Below are 20,879 nucleotides of genomic sequence, written 5' to 3' on the forward strand. Positions count from 1 at the left end.
CTTAATGAAATACTTAAACTGACACTTTTTGTTTTGTTTAAAAAAAGGTTTCATGGTGCTATATTTTCTCACAGCAGAGTTTCCGACTGATGGAAGCCATAGTCTGTGACCGGGCGGGTTCTAGACAGGCACATATGGGGGGCAGTCAGAAATGTGAAGGGGGCATCATGTGTACACATCAGGTTCGAGCACTGTTTTTTCCCTGTGCTTAGAACTACAGTGGTGGGGGAGGGGGGGCACTCCGTGAACGTGCTGAAATCCGACACGACACTACGTTAGGCTACGTCTTGACTCATTTGCATACAGACGGTGATTGGATGTTTACCGAGGGCTCAGGGGAGGAGTGTGTGTGTGTGTGTGTGTGTGTGTGTGTGTGCGTGCGCTGCAGCCTGTGAATGAATACACACAGAGTCCAAAAACTTTTTGTTTATTGTAAGTGTTTGTTGCCTTTTTGGCAAAAAGGCAACAAACACTTACAATAAACAACACGAGTCATAGACCCACACACACTACACTCACTCACTCATCCTTCTCATCTCATCTCATCTTCTACCGCTTATCCGAACTACCTCGGGTCACGGGGAGCCTGTGCCTATCTCAGGCGTCATCGGGCATCAAGGCAGGATACACCCTGGACGGAGTGCCAACCCATCGCAGGGCACACACACACACACACTCTCATTCACTCACACAGTCACACACTACGGACAATTTTCCAGAGATGCCAATAAACCTACCATGCATGTCTTTGGACCGGGGAGGAAACCGGAGTACCCGGAGGAAACCCCCGAGGCACGGGGAGAACATGCAAACTCCACACACACAAGGTGGAGGCGGGAATCGAACCCCCAACCCTGGAGGTGTGAGGCGAACGTGCTAACCACTAAGCGCACACACACACACAAATTAATAAATGGAAATTGAACAAATACTTTGTATTTGGTTAAATTGCGGTCAGTGATCCTTACCAAACACAACTTTTTTATTTTTTTTTTTTGGGGGGGGGGGTCAGAGATGTCACGCTTGCCTGTCTTCAAAACTTGAGAGCCCTGAAACAAGTATTGATGTATTTATTGATAGAGACTTTAAAGCACTTTTTTAAAATGTATTTTTATGTTTTATATAAATATCTCGTGCTAAACTAATATTGTATATGTAATAATATTATGTAAATTCCAAAATAAGTTATGCTTTTATTTCTGAACGACATCAGATTTGCTAACTCCATGTTTAATACCAGCCATGTTGACAGATTGGATGACGTGCTACTTCGCACTACACTTCCCATAGTGCACCGCGGCATCACGTAACCTCGGAGATGACCTACCATTGGGTTTGTATTGTTTAATCCGCCTATACGAACAGAGAACAGTGTCCCGTGTCGGAAAGTCACCTTTAGAGCAAACTGTTAACGTTACAGTAGATCTGATTATTTATTTCTATTAGAGGACATGGGAGGCACAGAAAGTACTGGGAGGAAGGTATCTTTTGGCCTGAACGAAGACGACAACGTTACTGTTTTGCAAGGAATTAAGGTGAACGCAGGAATTATTGCTTTTTGCCTTGTTAAAATGCACATTTAGCAGCTAATATGCCGTTCATATGGCTAATGTGAGGCTGTCTGTCTTCGCCTTACTGTTTTTAGCTTAGCTTAGCTTAGCTTAGCTTAGCATAGCATGCAGCACTAGCATGACGCCAGGTAAGAGATAATGAGCGAGCTTTCTTCGAGGCAGACAGGTGAACTCGGTCTGTTTTGTATGTAAAGCTGTACCACAGATAAACGGTGCAGGCTAACGGCTATAATAAGTCAACGCGTCCGCCATGTTGGAAAGGGCTTCATAAGCTAGTGCTAGGATACCGGTCTACTCGGTTGTAATGTCCATTACACAGTTGTTCTCCTGCTAATGTCACATCCAAATGCTGCAGAGTTCACAGAGAAATCTTCGTTGACGTTATGATTTATAATCTCAATGAAATTTGGGATTTGGGATTATTTGACCTCTTCAAGATGGCGGTGGCGATGACGTAGCACCTTCATTTACATATCGGTGGCACTAAAACTATGTATTGATTGAAATACTTGAATTAGGGTAGAAGTTTATTTTCAACGCTACTTCGTTGTTCTGCTGCTGATAGTGAGACAATACAACAACCTGTAACCGGTTAACAAGATTTCACCACAAACTTGCCATAACTACAGCGCATTTTACTTTAACATGTAATGAATGTTTATTTATTAACTTTTTTTTTCCCCAAGCGTTACTGATGACCACAGTATGTACTGAGTTTTATATAAGGCCAGCAGAGATGGATATAGTGAACAGAGTGGAGTGTAATGAGGAGATTTGCTGTAAGAGAGAAAAGCAGTTCTACTGAGATGGGACAGTGAAATGCAGCACACAGACACTGTTACTGTAAACTTACTGCTTTTTCATTTGTAGCATAAACACAACCTGCCACACCGAAGTCCTACGTTTTTTATCGATTTACTCTTATGTCCTTTTTGTCTCTCCGTTTAAAAACAACCAGCGACTTTTATATTTAAGAATTGTTATTACCGTTTGTCAGAAGTGAATGTAATTCCCTTTTATTTAATTGCATTTCACTTTCATTGCTGTGTTGCATTCATTCCCAACTAAAATGCCAATGGTTTCAGGGATGTGAAAAATGGAGAAGGGCCTGATTGTATAATTTTCCAAGTGACATTTCTATCCAAATGAATAGATACTGGTTTCATCATTCCAGCTCATCTTATTTTTTGTTTATTGGTTATTTTGTTAGTGTTAATATTGTGACACAGTGGGTCTGCCTCACGGCTCCTGGGTTTGATCCTGAGCTTGATTTACTGAATGCTCATGTTTCCCAGGTGTCTGTGTGGGATTTCTCTGCTTACCTCCCACCTACGAAAACATACCAGTGTGTGGATTGGCTTAGATACACCGGTCCTAGGTGTGAATGTGTTTGTATTGTGTTTTCCTGCTTCTCACCTAGTGTTACTGGTGTGTGTCTGTGTCTGTGTCTGTCTGTGTCTGTGTCTGTGTCTGTCTGTGTGTGTGTCTGTGTGTGTGTGTCTGTGTGTGTGTGTGTCTGTGTGTGTGTGTGTCTGTGTGTGTGTGTGTCTGTGTGTGTGTGTGTCTGTGTGTGTGTGTGTCTGTGTGTGTGTGTGTCTGTGTGTGTGTGTGTCTGTGTGTGTGTGTGTCTGTGTGTGTGTGTGTCTGTGTGTGTGTGTGTGTCTGTGTGTGTGTGTCTGTGTGTGTGTGTCTGTGTGTGTGTGTCTGTGTGTGTGTGTGTGTCTGTGTGTGTGTGTCTGTGTGTGTGTGTGTCTGTGTGTGTGTCTGTGTGTGTGTCTGCGTGTGTGTGTCTGCGTGTGTGTGTCTGCGTGTGTGTGTCTGCGTGTGTGTGTCTGCGTGTGTGTGTCTGCGTGTGTGTGTCTGCGTGTGTGTGTCCGCGTGTGTGTGTCCGCGTGTGTGTGTCCGCGTGTGTGTGTCCGCGTGTGTGTGTCCGCGTGTGTGTGTCCGCGTGTGTGTGTCCGCGTGTGTGTGTCCGCGTGTGTGTGTCCGCGTGTGTGTGTCCGCGTGTGTGTGTCCGCGTGTGTGTGTCCGCGTGTGTGTGTCCGCGTGTGTGTGTCCGCGTGTGTGTGTCCGCGTGTGTGTGTCCGCGTGTGTGTGTCCGCGTGTGTGTGTCCGCGTGTGTGTGTCCGCGTGTGTGTGTCCGCGTGTGTGTGTCCGCGTGTGTGTGTCCGCGTGTGTGTGTCCGCGTGTGTGTGTCCGCGTGTGTGTGTCCGCGTGTGTCAATATGAAAAAACAGGGTCAGGAGTTAAGTTAGCTCACTTCTTTCAACACTGGCTGGCACAGAATCTTCTTCATAGGATTCTGCCTCTCCTGTTCAGGATACATTTAACTTTTTTTCAGATTTCTTTTTTTAACTTTATCAGGTTTTACTGATTTTTGTTCTCCTCAGTTTGGTGTTGCTAATTTGCACCCCTCTATCACACAACATCTATAAACAGCTCCCACCTGGGGAGGGTGGGGCAAAAAAAGCTCAGCATTTTCTCAAACTGCTGCTCATTTTTTTATCAATCCAGTTTACAAAAAAAATAAATAAATAAATATATAAATAATAAAAGACAAATCTCTCTTTCATGGATTTCTATTTTTACTTTTTCTGGATTTTACCGGTGGTGCTACTTTTTTTATTATTTCTACAGTTTTCAGAAATTTTAATATTGTCTGTTTTTAGTGTAGTGATGGTCTTATTTTGGATCCATATGACCTGACTGCTCACACCAGTCTTCTTGAGAGGTTGTGCTTCTTTACTTAATTCACTGAAGGATTGATTGATTCACTCATTCTTTCTTCTGCAATAGCCGATTTATCCAGACAAGGGTCGCAGTCGAGCTACAGCCTATTCCTAGAACACTGGACACGAGACAGGAATGTACCTTGGATAGGATATTGGTTATCTCAGGGCATCACACACATACAGTCACACACTCATTCCCACTAAGGAGCATTAATGTAGACAGTCCACTTTACAGGCCAAATACATGTTTTAGAGGGTGAGAGGCAACCCACACAGACACAGGGGAAACCTGCAAAGCTCCTGAGCTTATTTCAGGTTTTCATATTGTAGAAAGTAATTGTGGAGGCTGTTTAAGTCACAGGATAATTATAGCTAATGTTAATATAATCTCAATAAAGGTTTTCACCTCTAAAAAAGTGCTGCAAGTCAGTGGCTATAGGTGTGAAATGAAAACCGAGTAAAAGAATGTGAGATTAAGAAAGAGAGACAGCAGAAGACCTAATACGGGTAACTGAACATATTTAGTCCATATAATTGTAAAACGTTTTAAATTGTGAGAATGAAAACAAACAATTAATACAAACAAAAAATATGAAGAGTAGAAGAATTAATGATGAAAAGAGGTAGTCAATACAAAACACATATTAGAACACTTACATCAAGAATCAACACTAAATTAGTATATAAAGGACTAAACTGATTAATCAATCTATATAAGACAAAGAAGTAAGTTAGTGCAGTTTAGAAGCGTCGATCATTAACACTGACGCTAATTAAAAGCAAGTGTATGCCGTGAGCTGAATGAGAAAACGTGCAGTAGATGCGCAGCCTCATTCTGTCATTCTGTCAGAGTGGGATTTTATAACAGAAAACCACTGCCTGCTTGTTTTGTTTAGTTTCTGAAACACACCGATGTAGCAGGCTGTCACTTGAGAATCTGCGAGAAGAGAACGGAGAGGTTTTAAAGGGCTTTTTGTAACACACTTTTGTACAGATCCATTAAAATGTCTGAAAATTGATTCTAAAATTTCCCGTGTAGCCAATGCAATTGAGCGAGTACTGGTGTGACACAGGCTTTCTCTTGTTTTGTTCAAGACTTTCTGCAGCTTTCTTCATCAACTAATCTATCAAATAGATTTTTAGAGAGACCTACATAGAGAGATTAAAGTAATCTAGTCATTGATCAATGGCTGGAATGTCTTGTCAGAGACACAGGGTCATACTGTAAGTCAGTGAACCAGTGATTAACATTATTAAACATTATTAAACATTATTTATTAACATTATTAAACATGATTACATTTGCACAAGTGCATTTTGTGGTCCTGGGTGGTCCCAAACATACATTGGCCTTCTCCTAGCTGCTTTGTCTTGATCAGGGTCAAGGTGCACCCAAAACCTTTGCTGTATTTGACTTGACTGTTAAGTGCTAATTAGATACCTCTTCATTTTTGACCTCTGTGCATTTGAGCTACAAAGTGAGGGGTGTAACATGGGCATCTCCATGTCTGTCTGTTGTGCGCTGTAAACCAGCCAGCTCTATTTACGGCTGATGATGATAGCAGGAACTCCTAGTTGAGGAGAATGTTCAGAGTTGTTTTTTTCCCCTTAGATAGAGGTTGAAAGTAACATTATTCCAGGGTCACTGGGCATGAAGCATCTATTGCATCATACACACATACACTTTTTCATACACTTGTAGGAGAAATTTGGAGAAGCCAGTCCACATATCAGCATGTTTTTGGGAGGAAGCCGGAAGAGTGCAGTGCAAATCTCCACATGACCGTATCACTCAGGATCAAGACAGCTCAGGGTTGGACCGGAGAAACTGGAGCCATGAGGCAGTAACACTGCCCAAATAATGAATACAAACAAGACAATGATTTATCCTAGAAAAAGAAAGAAATAAGAGATAAACTGCTGAATTACGACACTAAAGGCACGTATAAGGTGAAAAAGGGGACCTGGTGGTGCACTGGGTATTCCTCCTCCTACAAAACAGTAGGTGGATTAGCTTTGCAAGATTGCTCCTGTGTGTATATGATGTACTGTGATGGACTGCGGTATATATCCACCTTAAGCCCAGTGTCTCTCAGGATAGGCTCTGGATGCACCGCAACCCTGAGCAGGATAAAGCTGTAATTGAAGATGAATGAGTAATTGAATGGAAGATGAAATGAATGTGAACCTCTTTCTATCATGTAATAAATTGTTTAAATATTTTCATAGATCATTTTACTCAATTAAAATTGCACTGGTCAATGGGTGAGAGTTACTGGAGCTCAGTAATTGATTTAAGGGCTGCTTTTCTCGCATGGACTACACTAAGAGCACTGGTGTGAATGTGTGTGTGTGTGTGTTTGTGCGTGTGTGTTGACAGTTGTCTGAAGATGTTCGTCAAAGGATGCGGGAGGCGAGTGAATCTTCAGGAAAAGCCCAGTCCACAAAAGCAGAGAGTCGGAAGCCTGACTCCGGTATTCACCTTCACCTCAGCCAGACCCTACTTTCTTTCTGTTTATCCATCTTATTTATCATAATTTTAATCAAATGCTTTCACTGTTTGTCTCTGTGTCGGATACCTGTCTATATTAAGCAGCTTCTGTTGCAAGAAGATTTTCTTATTCTGTGCCATTTACCCATAAAACAACAGTGATGAAGAGTCTGGTGCTTCTATTTTTTCATGTAATGCACTCATGACATGTTTTACAACTCCAGGGGGACATTCTTCAGCTGGGATGCCAGAGGAACTAAGAAAACGGTCAGTAATATTTACCTGCTCCAAGTGTGACCTGTCTGTTCCTGTCTCTGTCTCTCTGTGTGTGTGTCTCTCTCTCTCTCTCTCTCTCTCTCTCTCTCTTTTTCTGTGTGTGTCTCTCTCTCTGTGTGTGTGTGTCTCTGTTTTGTGTGTGTGTGTCTCTGTTTTGTGTGTGTGTGTGTCTCTGTTTTGTGTGTGTGTGTGTCTCTGTTTTGTGTGTGTGTGTGTCTCTGTTTTGTGTGTGTGTGTGTCTCTGTTTTGTGTGTGTGTGTGTGTGTGTGTCTCTGTTTTGTGTGTGTGTGTCTCTGTTTTGTGTGTGTGTGTCTCTGTTTTGTGTGTGTGTGTCTCTGTTTTGTGTGTGTGTGTCTCTGTTTTGTGTGTGTGTGTCTCTGTTTTGTGTGTGTGTGTCTCTGTTTTGTGTGTGTGTGTCTCTGTTTTGTGTGTGTGTGTCTCTGTTTTGTGTGTGTGTCTCTGTTTTGTGTGTGTGTGTCTCTGTTTTGTGTGTGTGTGTCTCTGTTTTGTGTGTGTGTGTCTCTGTTTTGTGTGTGTGTGTGTCTCTGTTTTGTGTGTGTGTGTCTCTGTTTTGTGTGTGTGTGTGTCTCTGTTTTGTGTGTGTGTGTGTCTCTGTTTTGTGTGTGTGTGTCTCTGTTTTGTGTGTGTGTGTGTCTCTGTTTTGTGTGTGTGTGTGTCTCTGTTTTGTGTGTGTGTGTCTCTGTTTTGTGTGTGTGTGTCTCTGTTTTGTGTGTGTGTGTGTGTCTCTGTTTTGTGTGTGTGTGTGTGTCTCTGTTTTGTGTGTGTGTGTGTCTCTGTTTTGTGTGTGTGTGTGTGTCTCTGTTTTGTGTGTGTGTGTGTCTCTGTTTTGTGTGTGTGTGTGTCTCTGTTTTGTGTGTGTGTGTCTCTGTTTTGTGTGTGTGTGTGTCTCTGTTTTGTGTGTGTGTGTGTCTCTGTTTTGTGTGTGTGTGTGTCTCTGTTTTGTGTGTGTGTGTGTCTCTGTTTTGTGTGTGTGTGTGTCTCTGTTTTGTGTGTGTGTGTGTCTCTGTTTTGTGTGTGTGTGTGTCTCTGTTTTGTGTGTGTGTGTGTCTCTGTTTTGTGTGTGTGTGTGTCTCTGTTTTGTGTGTGTGTGTGTCTCTGTTTTGTGTGTGTGTGTCTCTGTTTTGTGTGTGTGTGTCTCTGTTTTGTGTGTGTGTGTGTGTCTCTGTTTTGTGTGTGTGTGTGTCTCTGTTTTGTGTGTGTGTGTGTGTGTGTGTCTGTTTTGTTTGTGTGTGTGTGTGTCTGTTTTGTGTGTGTGTGTCTCTGTTTTGTGTGTGTGTGTCTCTGTTTTGTGTGTGTGTGTCTCTGTTTTGTGTGTGTGTGTGTCTCTGTTGTGTGTGTGTGTCTCTCTGTTTTGTGTGTGTGTGTCTCTCTGTGTGTGTCTCTCTCTGTGTGTGTGTGTCTCTGTGTGTGTGTGTCTCTGTGTGTGTCTGTGTGTGTGTGTGTCTGTGTGTGTGTGTGTGTGTGTGTGTCTCTGTGTGTGTGTGTCTCGCTCGATGTGTGTGTGTCTCTCTCTCTCTCTCTCTCTGAGTCTCTCTTTCTGTGTCTCTCTTTGTGTCTGACTGTCTGTCTGTGTGGGTGTCTCTCTTTGTTACTCTCTGTGTGTCTCTCTGTCTCTGTGTGTCTCTGTCTTTCTCTGTGTCTCTGTGTGTGTCTGTGTGTGTATTTGAAATATGAACAGGTTGGTTAGAGGTTTTGTGTTGGTCTGTAGTGGTTTGATCTCGTCTGTAACAGTAAGGAGCAGAGATCGGCAGTAATATAAAAGCAATGCAGCAATAGACAGTTGTCGATCATATTAAAATCTCCCAGGCATGCTTTGCTTCTCTTGAAATAATTGCCATTATATTTTCATTTTCTGCTTCAGTTTGCTGCTCGACACTGATATTCCCTGGTGTGGAAAAATGTGTGCCTCAGTTGTCAGTTGTTGAATCTTATACCTGCTATGCAGGCCCGTCAGCGTGTCTTCTCCAGTCATTATCAGATAATTGATTCAGGTCATGTTAAGTAAAAATTAGCCCTTTTTCCTCGGTCTTGCACATTTTCTATTTCCATGCTGAAACTATGGAAATTTAGATGTAAAAATTCAGATGTGTTTCGCTATCCAGTGAAGGATGAAAGTATGTGTGGCAGTCTGGGAAAATTCGCATGTCTCTGTAGCTGAATTCTGGCAAACAGCCAAAAAAGAAAGAAAAAAGACAGGAACATATGTTTTTTTCTGTTTATACTGTAACTGATATAGCACGTTTCTTGTTTTCCTGAAGAAATAATAAACATATTTCACAAAGCACATGGAATTTACTTTTTAAGGAAGTTAACTTTTTTAATCAGATGCAGTGCTAAGCATCTTTTTAAGCAGACCAACTGTTTTTAAGACCTTACTAGTTAAGTGTGCTTTTGTCACACAGTAAATGCATAGTAAAGGCTTTGATTAGGTTTTTCGATAGTGCCATGTTTTAGAGAACCTAACATTTCAGTTTCTAATCAGCTGTCAAAATGTCCTCAATGCTCCTGTGAAACAGTTGAATCTTTGTGTTGATTTCCCCATTTTTACTTTTGTGAGCTACCAAATACACTGTGTGGTCAGAGGTTTGTACACACCTGACTTACACCCACATGTGCTTGTAGAATATCTCATCCACTCTTCTGGGAATTTGTGAGGAACTGTGACTGGTATTGGGTGAGATGTCCTGGGTTACAGTGAGGTCAGGGCTCTGTGCAGAACACTCGGATTTTCCACGCTAACTGTGCAAAACCCATGTCTTCATGGAGCTTGCTTTGTGTACAGGGTCATTGTCATACTGGAACATTGTCATAATTTTTATGATAACATTTTGGAGAATACTTTTGGCCATGTAGCACATTAAAAAGAAAAAACTAGTTTTCAAATCTCTCTCTCTCGCTCTCTCTTGGTCTCTCTCTCTCTTTCTCTCTGTCTCTCTCTCTGTCTCTCTCTATTTCTCTCTCTCTCTTCTTTTATATATATATATAAAATTAATATTTATTAATACATAATTCATACTCATACTCATTGGTGAGTTCTGTGAATATTTTTGAATACATTTGACTGTATTATTTTCATATTATATTGTTCGACATGCAAAACCACTGTCCTCGCTAAGGACTCAGAAACTGTACCTTTCTGCCTGTTAGGCTTATGTAGACCAGAATGACCAGTGCTGGTTAATCTAATATAATGGATGTATGAAATCTGGAGTATAAGTTCTCCATGGACTGTGCCTGTTTAAATATTTGGACCTAACCATAATGCAGTAAAACTTGTCCGTGCATATTATAGAGTCCCTAGTGGAAAATGATCAACTCCTATTTGAAACATGTTCCGATTTCTGAAACCCTGCACAAGTGATCCTACTTCTCTGAATAAAACAAAAAAGCTTCATGGATCTTACTTCTAGTTAGTAATGTGTCCCAGTAGTCCTGTAACAGAGAGACCTGCAATACAGAATCCAAACAGTAAACAATTAGCACACAAAGAGGGCAGCCAGGCAAATGTTGCTTAGCCATAAGATATTGTTTCTAACCTATTTACACTGTAAGGTGTTCAGTCACACTGCATAGCTGCGCAGAAATAAACATGAATAAATCTTCCCAGTTAGATTTTAATACTAACAGTACTCTTATGCCATCTTCTCAAGCTTTGATATGGTGTTCAAATTATATGATATAGCATGGGTTACATCTAGGGTACTTGGTTAGGCCAATTAAATGATATAGTATTCCGTTCTCTTTGTTGGAACAGAGCCAGGTACTGAAGCATGTCTAGAGATTTCAGGATTAGTTCCCAGAACCTTAAGAACTTTGAGAACCTTGAAGTGTGTTACTATCCCATGTAGAATTTTACTCTGTAATGAAGTGGTTATGCGGTGTGTGTGTGGGCTGCAGGTTCGAGCTGGAGCAGGCTCTGCTGAGGGAGGAGTTGGCACGTATCACCCGCAGAGAGAAAGCATCTGTGGGAGACGATGTGAACCCTGCTGTTCTCCAAGAAAGAGTCAGAGCCGAAGAGGAGCAGAAGAATGTGCAGAACTTGGTAAGACACACGCATTCACACAGCTCACTTTGTTTGAACCGAGTTAAAAATACATGAGAACATCCTCCAGTGGTCAGCCGAGTTTGCAACGCTTTCTTTCACTGTTTTTTTTCTTCCTTCTTATCTGTCAGTCTGTCTGCCCGTTTTTCTGTCTTTCTATGTGCATCTGTGTTTCTCTGCCCACTGAAAATTGATTTGCTTCATGTTGTTGTTCTCTGCCTGGTGTTTTAAGTGAGCGTAATGGTTATTGAGTGCAGGACATTTCTTTCTATCCTCGAGTTTGTCCGCTGTAATGGTGCAGGATTGTAATGAGGCTATTCACGGCGGTTGATTACATTAGCTTGCTCATCCACAGACAGGGCTGTCAATACTAGTTAATGTTTACATTTGGAGAAGAGCTGCTGCTCATGTGGTCATAATATCTGCTGCTGAGACATTTCCGTCCAAGGCCAGCCGTAACAGAAAAACTTTGGGATCAGCTCGAAGCCTCAGTGTTCCCTGTTGCATGGTCGTCCATGGCTTGGGTGTGACATGCTCTTTTTACTTACCACTAGATGGCAGCAGAAGCATTCGATTTTTTTTCTCTCACATTCTGCTTCTGAGTGGTGGAATGTAAAGGAGTGGTCCATAACTGCAAAACTGTATGTACATCATGCAACTGGAATTCATATTGGGTTGGATTAGATATTATGCTGTACTGAATAAACAGGCAAGCCAAATGTGGAACTAATTACAGGTTCGGCTTTTGTTTAAAATTTCGCAGCCATGTTTAGTAGGTTTTGTTTCATGATTGAATGAAGAAACAATAAAGGAAAAAATGGGGCACGCTTCATGGCACCATTCGCACCATCTGCTGATTCTATACTAAATAAATATTTAGCATTAAACTTTACTGTTGGACCTTTAAAAAAAATAATAAAAAATTATATATATATATATATATATATATATATATATATATATATATATATATATATATATATATATAAAATCAGAATGGAACAAAAAGGAACCGCTGGTTTCTTGACATCACATCAAGCTGAGAAGCTTGAATTGCACACACACAAAAAAAACCATTAAATCCATACAAATATCTAGAATACAATAAAGTTGTGGACAACAATCGATCAGGGACAACAAAGACAACACTGAAATTTTTCTCGGAGGTTGTCATGGTTACAGGCGATATTCAAGGCTGTCACGACAGGGAAACTGACTCTGTTTACCTGTCTTCACAGGCAGTGCTCTTTCCACCTCTTTCTGCCTGCTGTAGTGTAGCAATACAACAGTTTCACCATCACCTATATTATTATGCTAAATACAGCGGTCACTTCCAAACACTGACTATAAACCTGTTAGACTGGAGACTATAGTTGTCAGCGATGTTCTTGCTAAAAAATACTGATTAAAAAATCCTGTGTTACAGCAGCATTAGTCTTTCTTTTCTTAAATCCAGGGCAGGCTCACCTGCTGAATGGTAATCTAGCTGCCTGGTGGTCTTTGGATGTTATAGGTATATCTTACCTCTTGTTTTAGCCTCATTTCTCATTAACAGACTTGTGTTAGGAGGTGAGATGATTTCCACTCATCTTCATTCAGTAACTATAATGATATGGACTTTAACAAGAGGTGGTAAATTACAACTGATGATACTCTAATATATAAAAAGTCTACTGAATTAAATATTATTTATAAAGCATGTTTAGCAATATACAATATCATACAGAAATTCAATGGAAAACCTACTCATTACATGAGTTTGAACCTTGAGTGGAATCAAATTCATAAGGGAAACCATTATGCACAAAATAACACTGGACACTGGAATTATATCTCATTACTATGCTACAATTATGTGCTCAAAAGCTAAGCAATCAGTACTAAGTAAAGGATGTTCAGCATGAGTATTAACAGGTATATTTACACGCAACCAAATAATCCATTGATGGCTCAATCAGATTGAAATTCTATAATGTAAGTACAGGTTGAAAGGGATATCTGAGTGTAGATCTGAAATAATCTGGTAAATAGGAATAAAAAGCCCTGTAAATAAATGTTTGATTCAGATTGCAATGCTAAGGGTAGATATAATCAGTACTTTTTGGACAGTGCAATCAGATTATCAGGAGGAGTGGTTGAATGCTTGTAGGATTTTTAAAAATCATATGCATGGAGTCATATGCAGTCATCATGTAATCAGAAAATGATCTGATTCCAGTTGCGGAATTGATCTAAAGGTCACAGCATGGTCAAATGTCTGGAATAGTGTTTCATCAATAGCTTCTTTTATGTTTGTCTCGTAATACTGTTACTTACATGCTTATATACAGGTATAACTTAAGGCCCGTTTTCTGGCTCTCTACTGTTTTTGACTGTCTGTCCATCTGCAGCCGGGAAGAAATTCTTGTTTGTCCAATATTTCAGAAATAAGTGCTTAAATATAGGATTTGTGTGGACTTATCCTTGATACCACCAGATGAACTGATTTATATGGATGAGCTATTTACAAAAACGCAGGTGCAAATGTGTGGACATCAGCCAATTAAAAATATTAAGAGCAGTCCGATTTAGGCATTGAACCCCATTGTGGTGTAATATTTAATAAAATCAAAATGTGCACATTAAAAAATAACAGTAAGGGGAAAATACTACTTCCACACACACACACACACACACACACACACATGTATGTGTATATATATATATATATATATATATATATATATATATATATATATATATATAGATGACATTTAATCTTGGATCAATTTTGCAAGCAAAAGGCACTAAGGCACTACATTAAACAGGGAGAAGATATGAATGTCTCGAGCAAATTCCTACCCCAGCCAGATCCCGTATAAGCCTAATATCATAATAAGATTCTGTTAAAAGTGAAATGTAGTGTGACTTAAAGGTTCTCTTTCCACTCTCACTAATTTCTCTCTTTTCACTTTCTCGCACATCCTACGTCACGTTTCCACTCGCATCCAATTTTTCTGTGTTTTGCAGATTTCCCCTTGCTCCTTTCAGTCTGAAATGTTTTCACTTTTATCCATCTTCCTTTATTCTTATGTCTTATTCTTCAGCCTCTTCTATGAGAATGAGGAACGAGAGTCTGGGGTTTAAGAGTTTACATATTTATGTAACACAATGAATAGTTTATATAATGTATAAGTTTAGACTTTCATGACTGGCATTAAATGCAGCGATTCCATACAAGAAGTGGCCTAAACAGACACACACAAATTGACCAAGAAACAATGGTTTAAAGACAGAGAGAAACCATAAAGAGGACAGAAATAGAGACAGAGCAAAGGGTAAGGTGTTGATGAGATTTAAATGCATGCAAAGAGAAGGATTTTGCCATGCCCGTCGTTGCTTCACTTGTTAGCTGTGAGTCAGAGAGAGAGAGAGAGAGAGAGAGAGAGAGAGAGAGAGAATCGCTTCAGGCAAGAGACAGAGAACCGAGAACGTGCTGCCTATCAACTGCAGAAATTCCACAGAGAGACAGAGAGAGACACACACAGAGACAGAGACAAGCACCCAGACCAAGTGGAGAAATAATTCCAGGTTTTCATCCTACAGAAACTTTACAATGCTATTAAAATTCTTTGTTGCATCAGGACTCGTGGGTTCTCTCCCCACTCTATTTCATCTCTCTGTGCCTCTCTCTGTCTGTGTGTCCCTCTCATTGTCTTTTCAGAGAAGGTAGTCTAGACTGTAAGCTGAACAGCCTACCTGTGGGTACTTCCTGTTCTCTGTCTCTGTATCTAAAACACACATGCTGTGATAGCACTAGTATCAAGAGTCAGTACATTTTCACACTCCCTCTACTGAACTTCTCAGGTGTCATAAAGGCTCACACAACCATAGCTGCTGTATATAGAGGTGCATAAATATCTTAAGAAATATGGTAATCCTACTGCTAATGTTCTGGTAGTCTCTCTCTCCCCCCCTCCTGTGTGTTGATATGGCTTTAGCACCGCAAAATGAACGTGTAAGTAACGCGTGTTGCATATCTGTGTGCTGGAATCTCAAATGCTATTAGATTTAATGTTATATTGTAATACTGCTAATCCTTTCACTAGAATCACTGTGGGATTTTTTTTTTTTGCCAGGGATGATAAGCCTAGCCGTTCTGTGTCTGCCGAAGAATCTCTTTCGTGCAGATTACATTATGTTCTGCTATTTATTAGAGCAGAGAAAGCTGGGGATCTGCCCTTTTAATCATGAAGGGATAACTCAGTCGCTCCATTTAACCCTTTTATTTACTTCATGATGAATTTCACACAGCCCAGCAGCTATATTAGCACAATAATTCCAAATTAGCACCGAACAAAACCTCATCCACTTTTCTCTTCTTTTCTCCCTTTCTCTTTCCCCCACCCTTTGTATCTTTTCCCAATACCTTCTTTTTTGTTACTGGCTCTATTCCTTTTCTCTTTTTTCCTCCCTTGTTGTCCTCTTACACTTCAATATCCCTCTTTTTTTCCCCCTCTGTCCCATTTTTTTTATCCTCTCAACCTCCCCTCCCCTTGCTTTTTCACAGCAGCCAGCTGAGCTGAACGCTTGGGTAAGCAGAAGCTGCTCCCTGTTAATCTTACTTTTCTCTCTCTTTATTCAAATGGCGTGTTTTCGTTGTGCATTATAACAGAATGGAAGTGTGAGCGTGTGTGTACACACACGCACACACACACACACACACACGTACACTCACACACAGATGACACCTCCATCACAACACTTTTGGAGCTATTCAGCTAGAAAATTGCACATCATCTGCGTAGTAGAGTGAATGGAACCTTCCTGCCAACAAACACTAACTGAATGAAGAAAAATGAGCAGTATGATTACACTGTATGTAATTATGTGTGCATCTGTAAGCTAATGTGTGTGTGTGTGTGTGCGTGTGTGTGTGGCCTCTTGCTAGCCTATTGTGTACCATTTCATTTGTGTGTCATACCAGGTGGACAGGTGGAATGTCTTCACATATTTCCACTGCATAAGTTAAGGGTGAGCATCAGAAAAAATCAGAAGTCAGGTCCGAGGGTAAAGATTAGATCTCATGTGGCCCCATCATCCTGTGCCCCTGTTCTAATTCTCCCTCAGACAAGAATTATGCACTCACTCTGTCTTACTTATAGGGTACATGGCTTAACTTCTCCAAACAAGAAAGCGCTCTGTGTTTCTTTCTCCATTTTATCTTTCTCTGTAGAATTGTCCATGTTCAAGTTATCCATTTTAATCATTTCTCTTCTTCTTTTTTCTTCCTTCCTGCTCTCCTTTTACATGCTACAAAGTGCTTTGTGTGCTTAATGGCTTTTTAAAGGCAGCTTCAGTCATTGTGTTTGTCTCTTTCTCTCTCAGGTACATCTCCGTTCATACTTCAGCTGCTCACCATGTAGGATGGCAGTTCCATGTAAATGCACAGAGCATGTAGTTTATTTCTATATCAGTGCTGCTGTGAGATCAGATTCATTCACACACACTGCTTACTCCACGAGACCTCAGATCAACTGTGACCGTAACATGTCTGCTAACATCTCACCTATTATACTACAAAAAATACTATTCATCTCCTGCAAGGCCTCAAACGTGGTCCTCAAGCCTCTTTCACGCTACATTTGATTTGCCAGTTGAACTGTCCAAATATTGGTGGGGAAGTTGTATTAATTTCAAGTCTGGACTGAGTGACATTGCAGAACATTGCAGGAAGTCATGTGGAGTGAAAGGTGCATGCAGGAATTTGAGGTAGTAATTAGAGCCGGGGCACAAGATCACGTTGGAAATCTGAAAAGCTCCATGGACTACAACTCTGTTTAAATGGGAAATGTCAGCAGAAGTGAGATTACACACTTGTAAGTGTCTTTATCTATGTCTCATTGGCTCGCTCTCTTTCTCTCTTTCTTTTTCTCTCACTGACTCTTCAAGGCCAAACAGCTAGCCAGAAAAGATGCTGAACTGAAGCATCTGGCTGCATTCTACAAAGAGCAACTGCAGCTCATGGAGGATAAGGTAACACACACACATACACACACATATACACACACACACACACACACAAACAGATCAGGGGTGTAACCAGCCTACAAGAAGGGGTGGATTTGTTTTTCCAAAACGAGCCTTTTCATTACAAGCACATGGTCACAAACGTGAGGTGAAATATGCATTCAGCAAGCGTATTTTATTAAAGTTTTTAACTCATTCTGCATTCCTGAAGCCGAAACGATAAACAGGAAGGAGTCAACAACCAGTAGCAGACTGCTAATTCTATCCAATAGGTAGAAACAAGGAAACAGGCGATAACAAAAGAAGGAACACTCTAATGATACGGCTTGAAATTGCACGCTGCAGGAATGTCAAGACGGTGCAGGAAGGGCTAGTCTAACAGAACTTGCATACATTACGCTGAAAAACAAGTGAAGCTAATAGAAACTAATAGGTGTAGTGGAGCACTAAAAACAGCCAGGACCTTTGAACACCATGTATCTGGATTTTATCCCGATTATAACTGTGTGAATTTACACTTACTCAGTAAACAATCAGAAATTTCATAGCAGAATATCACATTAATATGCAAATTGGCTCATTCCATTCGAAAAGGCTTTATGATTAAACTTGCTGTTTTAAAGGCGCTAAGTTCAACATTCATGAACGACGCGTGTCACTCATACCATACAATAATTTTCTGTCATGTTTAGTTATTGTGCACTGTCCCTTTGAATTCATGCTATATTATGTGTCACAGATTCATGTACAGTATTTTAACTATTTAATGTTGTATGCCATTTGTGAGGAAACAGCATGTCATTTCCGCCTATACAAGCTGTATGGAGGAATGACTAGAAAACCATTTGACTTGAATTTACCCATTTGGAGGGGATTCAGTTGTCAAATGTAGTTTAGCGAGACAAATTCTCTTAGACTGCTACATTGTGGCTAAAATGAATTTCAGACCTCCTGAAGTGGTTTGAGTGTTCAGACGTAAATGCAGCATGGATTCATTTTTCTTTTTTATTACACGATTTCTGTCTGGATATAATTCTGGTCTTAAAGACGTGCGAAATGACAAAGTGCAGTCTTGTATGATTAAGCTGGTGAGCTAACCACCTGTCAACAGCTAATAAAGAGCCCCTGAACTAGCAAGCAAACTGTTTTTGAAATCTCTCACCTCCTCTATGATTCTGAGCTGGTAATACAGAACAGCTGCTTTATACTGTGGGGAAAATAAATCAAACCGGCAAAGTTTTCTTTTCTGCTGCTCTCTGTGACCTGGCATTTGGTCAGTGTCCTTTATGCCTCCTGCTAGTTTCTAACATCATCACAACAGGAAACAAATAAGCTGACTGGCAGCTACATACTTTTAATAATAATAATTTTTTTGGTCTTTTTTTTTTTTAAATGATTCATTGTTTGTAACGATCAAATAAACAAGGCTATTTTAGTCATATAATTGTACTCGTACAATTGATACCTAAACGTGACATACATGCTTACGTTCTTATCCTTCATGTACCCGCAAATGTAAATGCACACACTTACAAACACAAGAGAAAGTGTTGATTTGTTAATAACTTGACAACTAATACCATAATCAATATTTTGCAGTCAGGTTTTAGCATACTGTTTTAATATCCTTGCCCTAAATGTAGCAGGGAGTTGGGAGCAGCGATGTAGCAGGGAGTTGGGTACAAGTCATGAGACTTGAAGACATTTTTACAATAAGCCAAGAAACTGCCAGAAATGTTTAACAACTGAGAAAAATTCTTGTTTAAAAGATGCAAAAAAGATTCACCATCAAACTCAGTTTTTCAAAGACTGAAAAAGAGGAAATGAAGCGCAAACAATTGTTGAAATTTTTACCAATTTACATTTTAAAGATTAAGCATGAAATTTGAATATCTAATTACCCAGTTTATTATTATTATTTTGTAGTTATTAGTTATAATAAAAATAATAATAATAATAATAAACTGGGTAATAAACTGGATTTTTTTTGAAGATAATCTTTTATCTGTGTAAGAGCTGGTCTTTGTAAGAGGGACATTTGTAACAGTGCCATAGTTTATTTTAATATTGTTTATTTCTGTGCTGGAAACCAGGCTATAGTAGCTGTGTTAGAGGAGCTACTTTGCAGTTATATCTTGTTACAGGCTACAGGCTGCTCAATTGATACCGTAGCACTACAAGCACTGCAACATACCAAAAAAGGTATGAAACTACTTGAGAAAGGTCCACAGTAAAAAATCATATTGTTTACTGTATTGTGCATATTAATGTGCACATGTTATATAGAGTAAGCTTTTAAAGGAGATTTTATTAAAACATCTTTGCTAAATAAAAACAATGGATACAACGACTGCTCCTTTCTGGAAACATCAAGCTACGTTTGTTAAGGTTTAAGGTTCATGAGAACCCATATGGATTATGAGCATTTGCTGCAATATGAATAATAAGGCAAAGCATTGCTTGTTGTTTCATGTCTGAAGGGTTTTTGAGCTCATGTTCTTTTGAATTTTTTTTTTAAATAATTCAATGGTTCATTAGATTAATTCAACATGATGGCTATCACTATCCTTACATATTGACTTAAGCTAGGTAATTAAGTAAAATAACAATAAAAAGACAGCATTTATGTATAACTTTCAACTAGTCTTGCATGTTATCATTATTCACAAGCTCCAAGGAATATCGCAGTTTGTTTGATTTTGTGTCAATTTCCACAATCACGTAATCACAGAGTCCTGGAGGGACTGCGTATTCACCAGACAGGTTTATGTGAACTCGCGTACCTTTGTGCCTTCTACGCTAATTAAAAATATCGAACAAGGTTTGACCTCATTGATTAGTTTGATTCAAATAATATTGATCCTGTTATGTGAAAAGGGAAAAGGTAGACTAGTGTTTTTGTCATGCTACACTTAGTGAAAGAAGTAGTTGTTACTAGAAATAAGATTTATTTCAAAAATAGCTCACCTATTGCTTTGCTATGGAAATGAACTTATGCTGCTTGTTGTGAAATAAACTCCCCAACACTGGGTTGCAAGATAACCTTATCTAACGTTTTGTGACATTGTCTTTACATTACAAAGATCTGGCCATACATTCTTTTGGAATTTAACCATTAGTGTAAAAAGGTTATATTTTAAATAAATATAATGTGCCATTTTATGCATGTTGCTGATAACAGTAGATATATTTCACGTTCATATTTTATGTGTGTGTAAAGAAGCGTGCACTCATCCACCACTTTATTATAATAGACCTGTACACCTGCTCATTCATGCAATTATACATATCTGTTGCATAAGATCATGCAGATAAAGGTCAAGATACAAGATGCAGATACAAGAGCTTCACATCAAAAATCAGCGTATAGGAGAAAATGTAACCTTCGTGATTTCATCGTGGCATCGCTGTTGGTAGCAGACGAGCTGGTTTTTCAGAAACCACTGATCTGCTGGGATTTTCACACACAACAATCTCTGGAGATTACACCGACTGGTACAAAAAACCCATCCAATTCTGTGGGCGAGAGAATTTTTATTTCAGACTTCAGAATAGAATGGCTAGACTGCTTTGAGCTGACAAAAAGGCTACAGTAACTCTAATCACTTCGTTGATTGTGGTGTTTTAAGAATGTGTTGCACAACAAGTTGAACCGTGAGGTGGACGTGCTAAAACGGGAGAAGACCACATAGGGTTCCATTCCTGTCAGTCAAGTGCATGTATCTAAAACTACTGTGG

The 20,879-nt window shown here is 39.8% G+C and overlaps 1 protein-coding gene across 1 annotated transcript in view; it reads left to right on the plus strand.

The window, feature by feature from the left end:
• Nucleotides 1-1,354: 1,354 nt before the first annotated feature.
• The window catches only part of chchd6b (coiled-coil-helix-coiled-coil-helix domain containing 6b), a 41,538-nt gene continuing 22,013 nt past the window's right edge, over nucleotides 1,355-20,879 (plus strand). The window contains exons 1-5 of the mRNA XM_060868020.1: nucleotides 1,355-1,535; nucleotides 6,683-6,776; nucleotides 7,018-7,060; nucleotides 10,988-11,132; nucleotides 17,064-17,147. Coding sequence (XP_060724003.1) covers nucleotides 1,452-1,535; nucleotides 6,683-6,776; nucleotides 7,018-7,060; nucleotides 10,988-11,132; nucleotides 17,064-17,147 — 450 coding nt within the window. The 5' untranslated portion in view covers nucleotides 1,355-1,451. The remainder of the gene's footprint in view (nucleotides 1,536-6,682; nucleotides 6,777-7,017; nucleotides 7,061-10,987; nucleotides 11,133-17,063; nucleotides 17,148-20,879) is intronic.

The sequence above is a fragment of the Tachysurus vachellii genome, chromosome 4 (assembly GCF_030014155.1).
Source record: "Tachysurus vachellii isolate PV-2020 chromosome 4, HZAU_Pvac_v1, whole genome shotgun sequence".
In the NCBI taxonomy this organism is placed as follows: domain Eukaryota; kingdom Metazoa; phylum Chordata; class Actinopteri; order Siluriformes; family Bagridae; genus Tachysurus; species Tachysurus vachellii.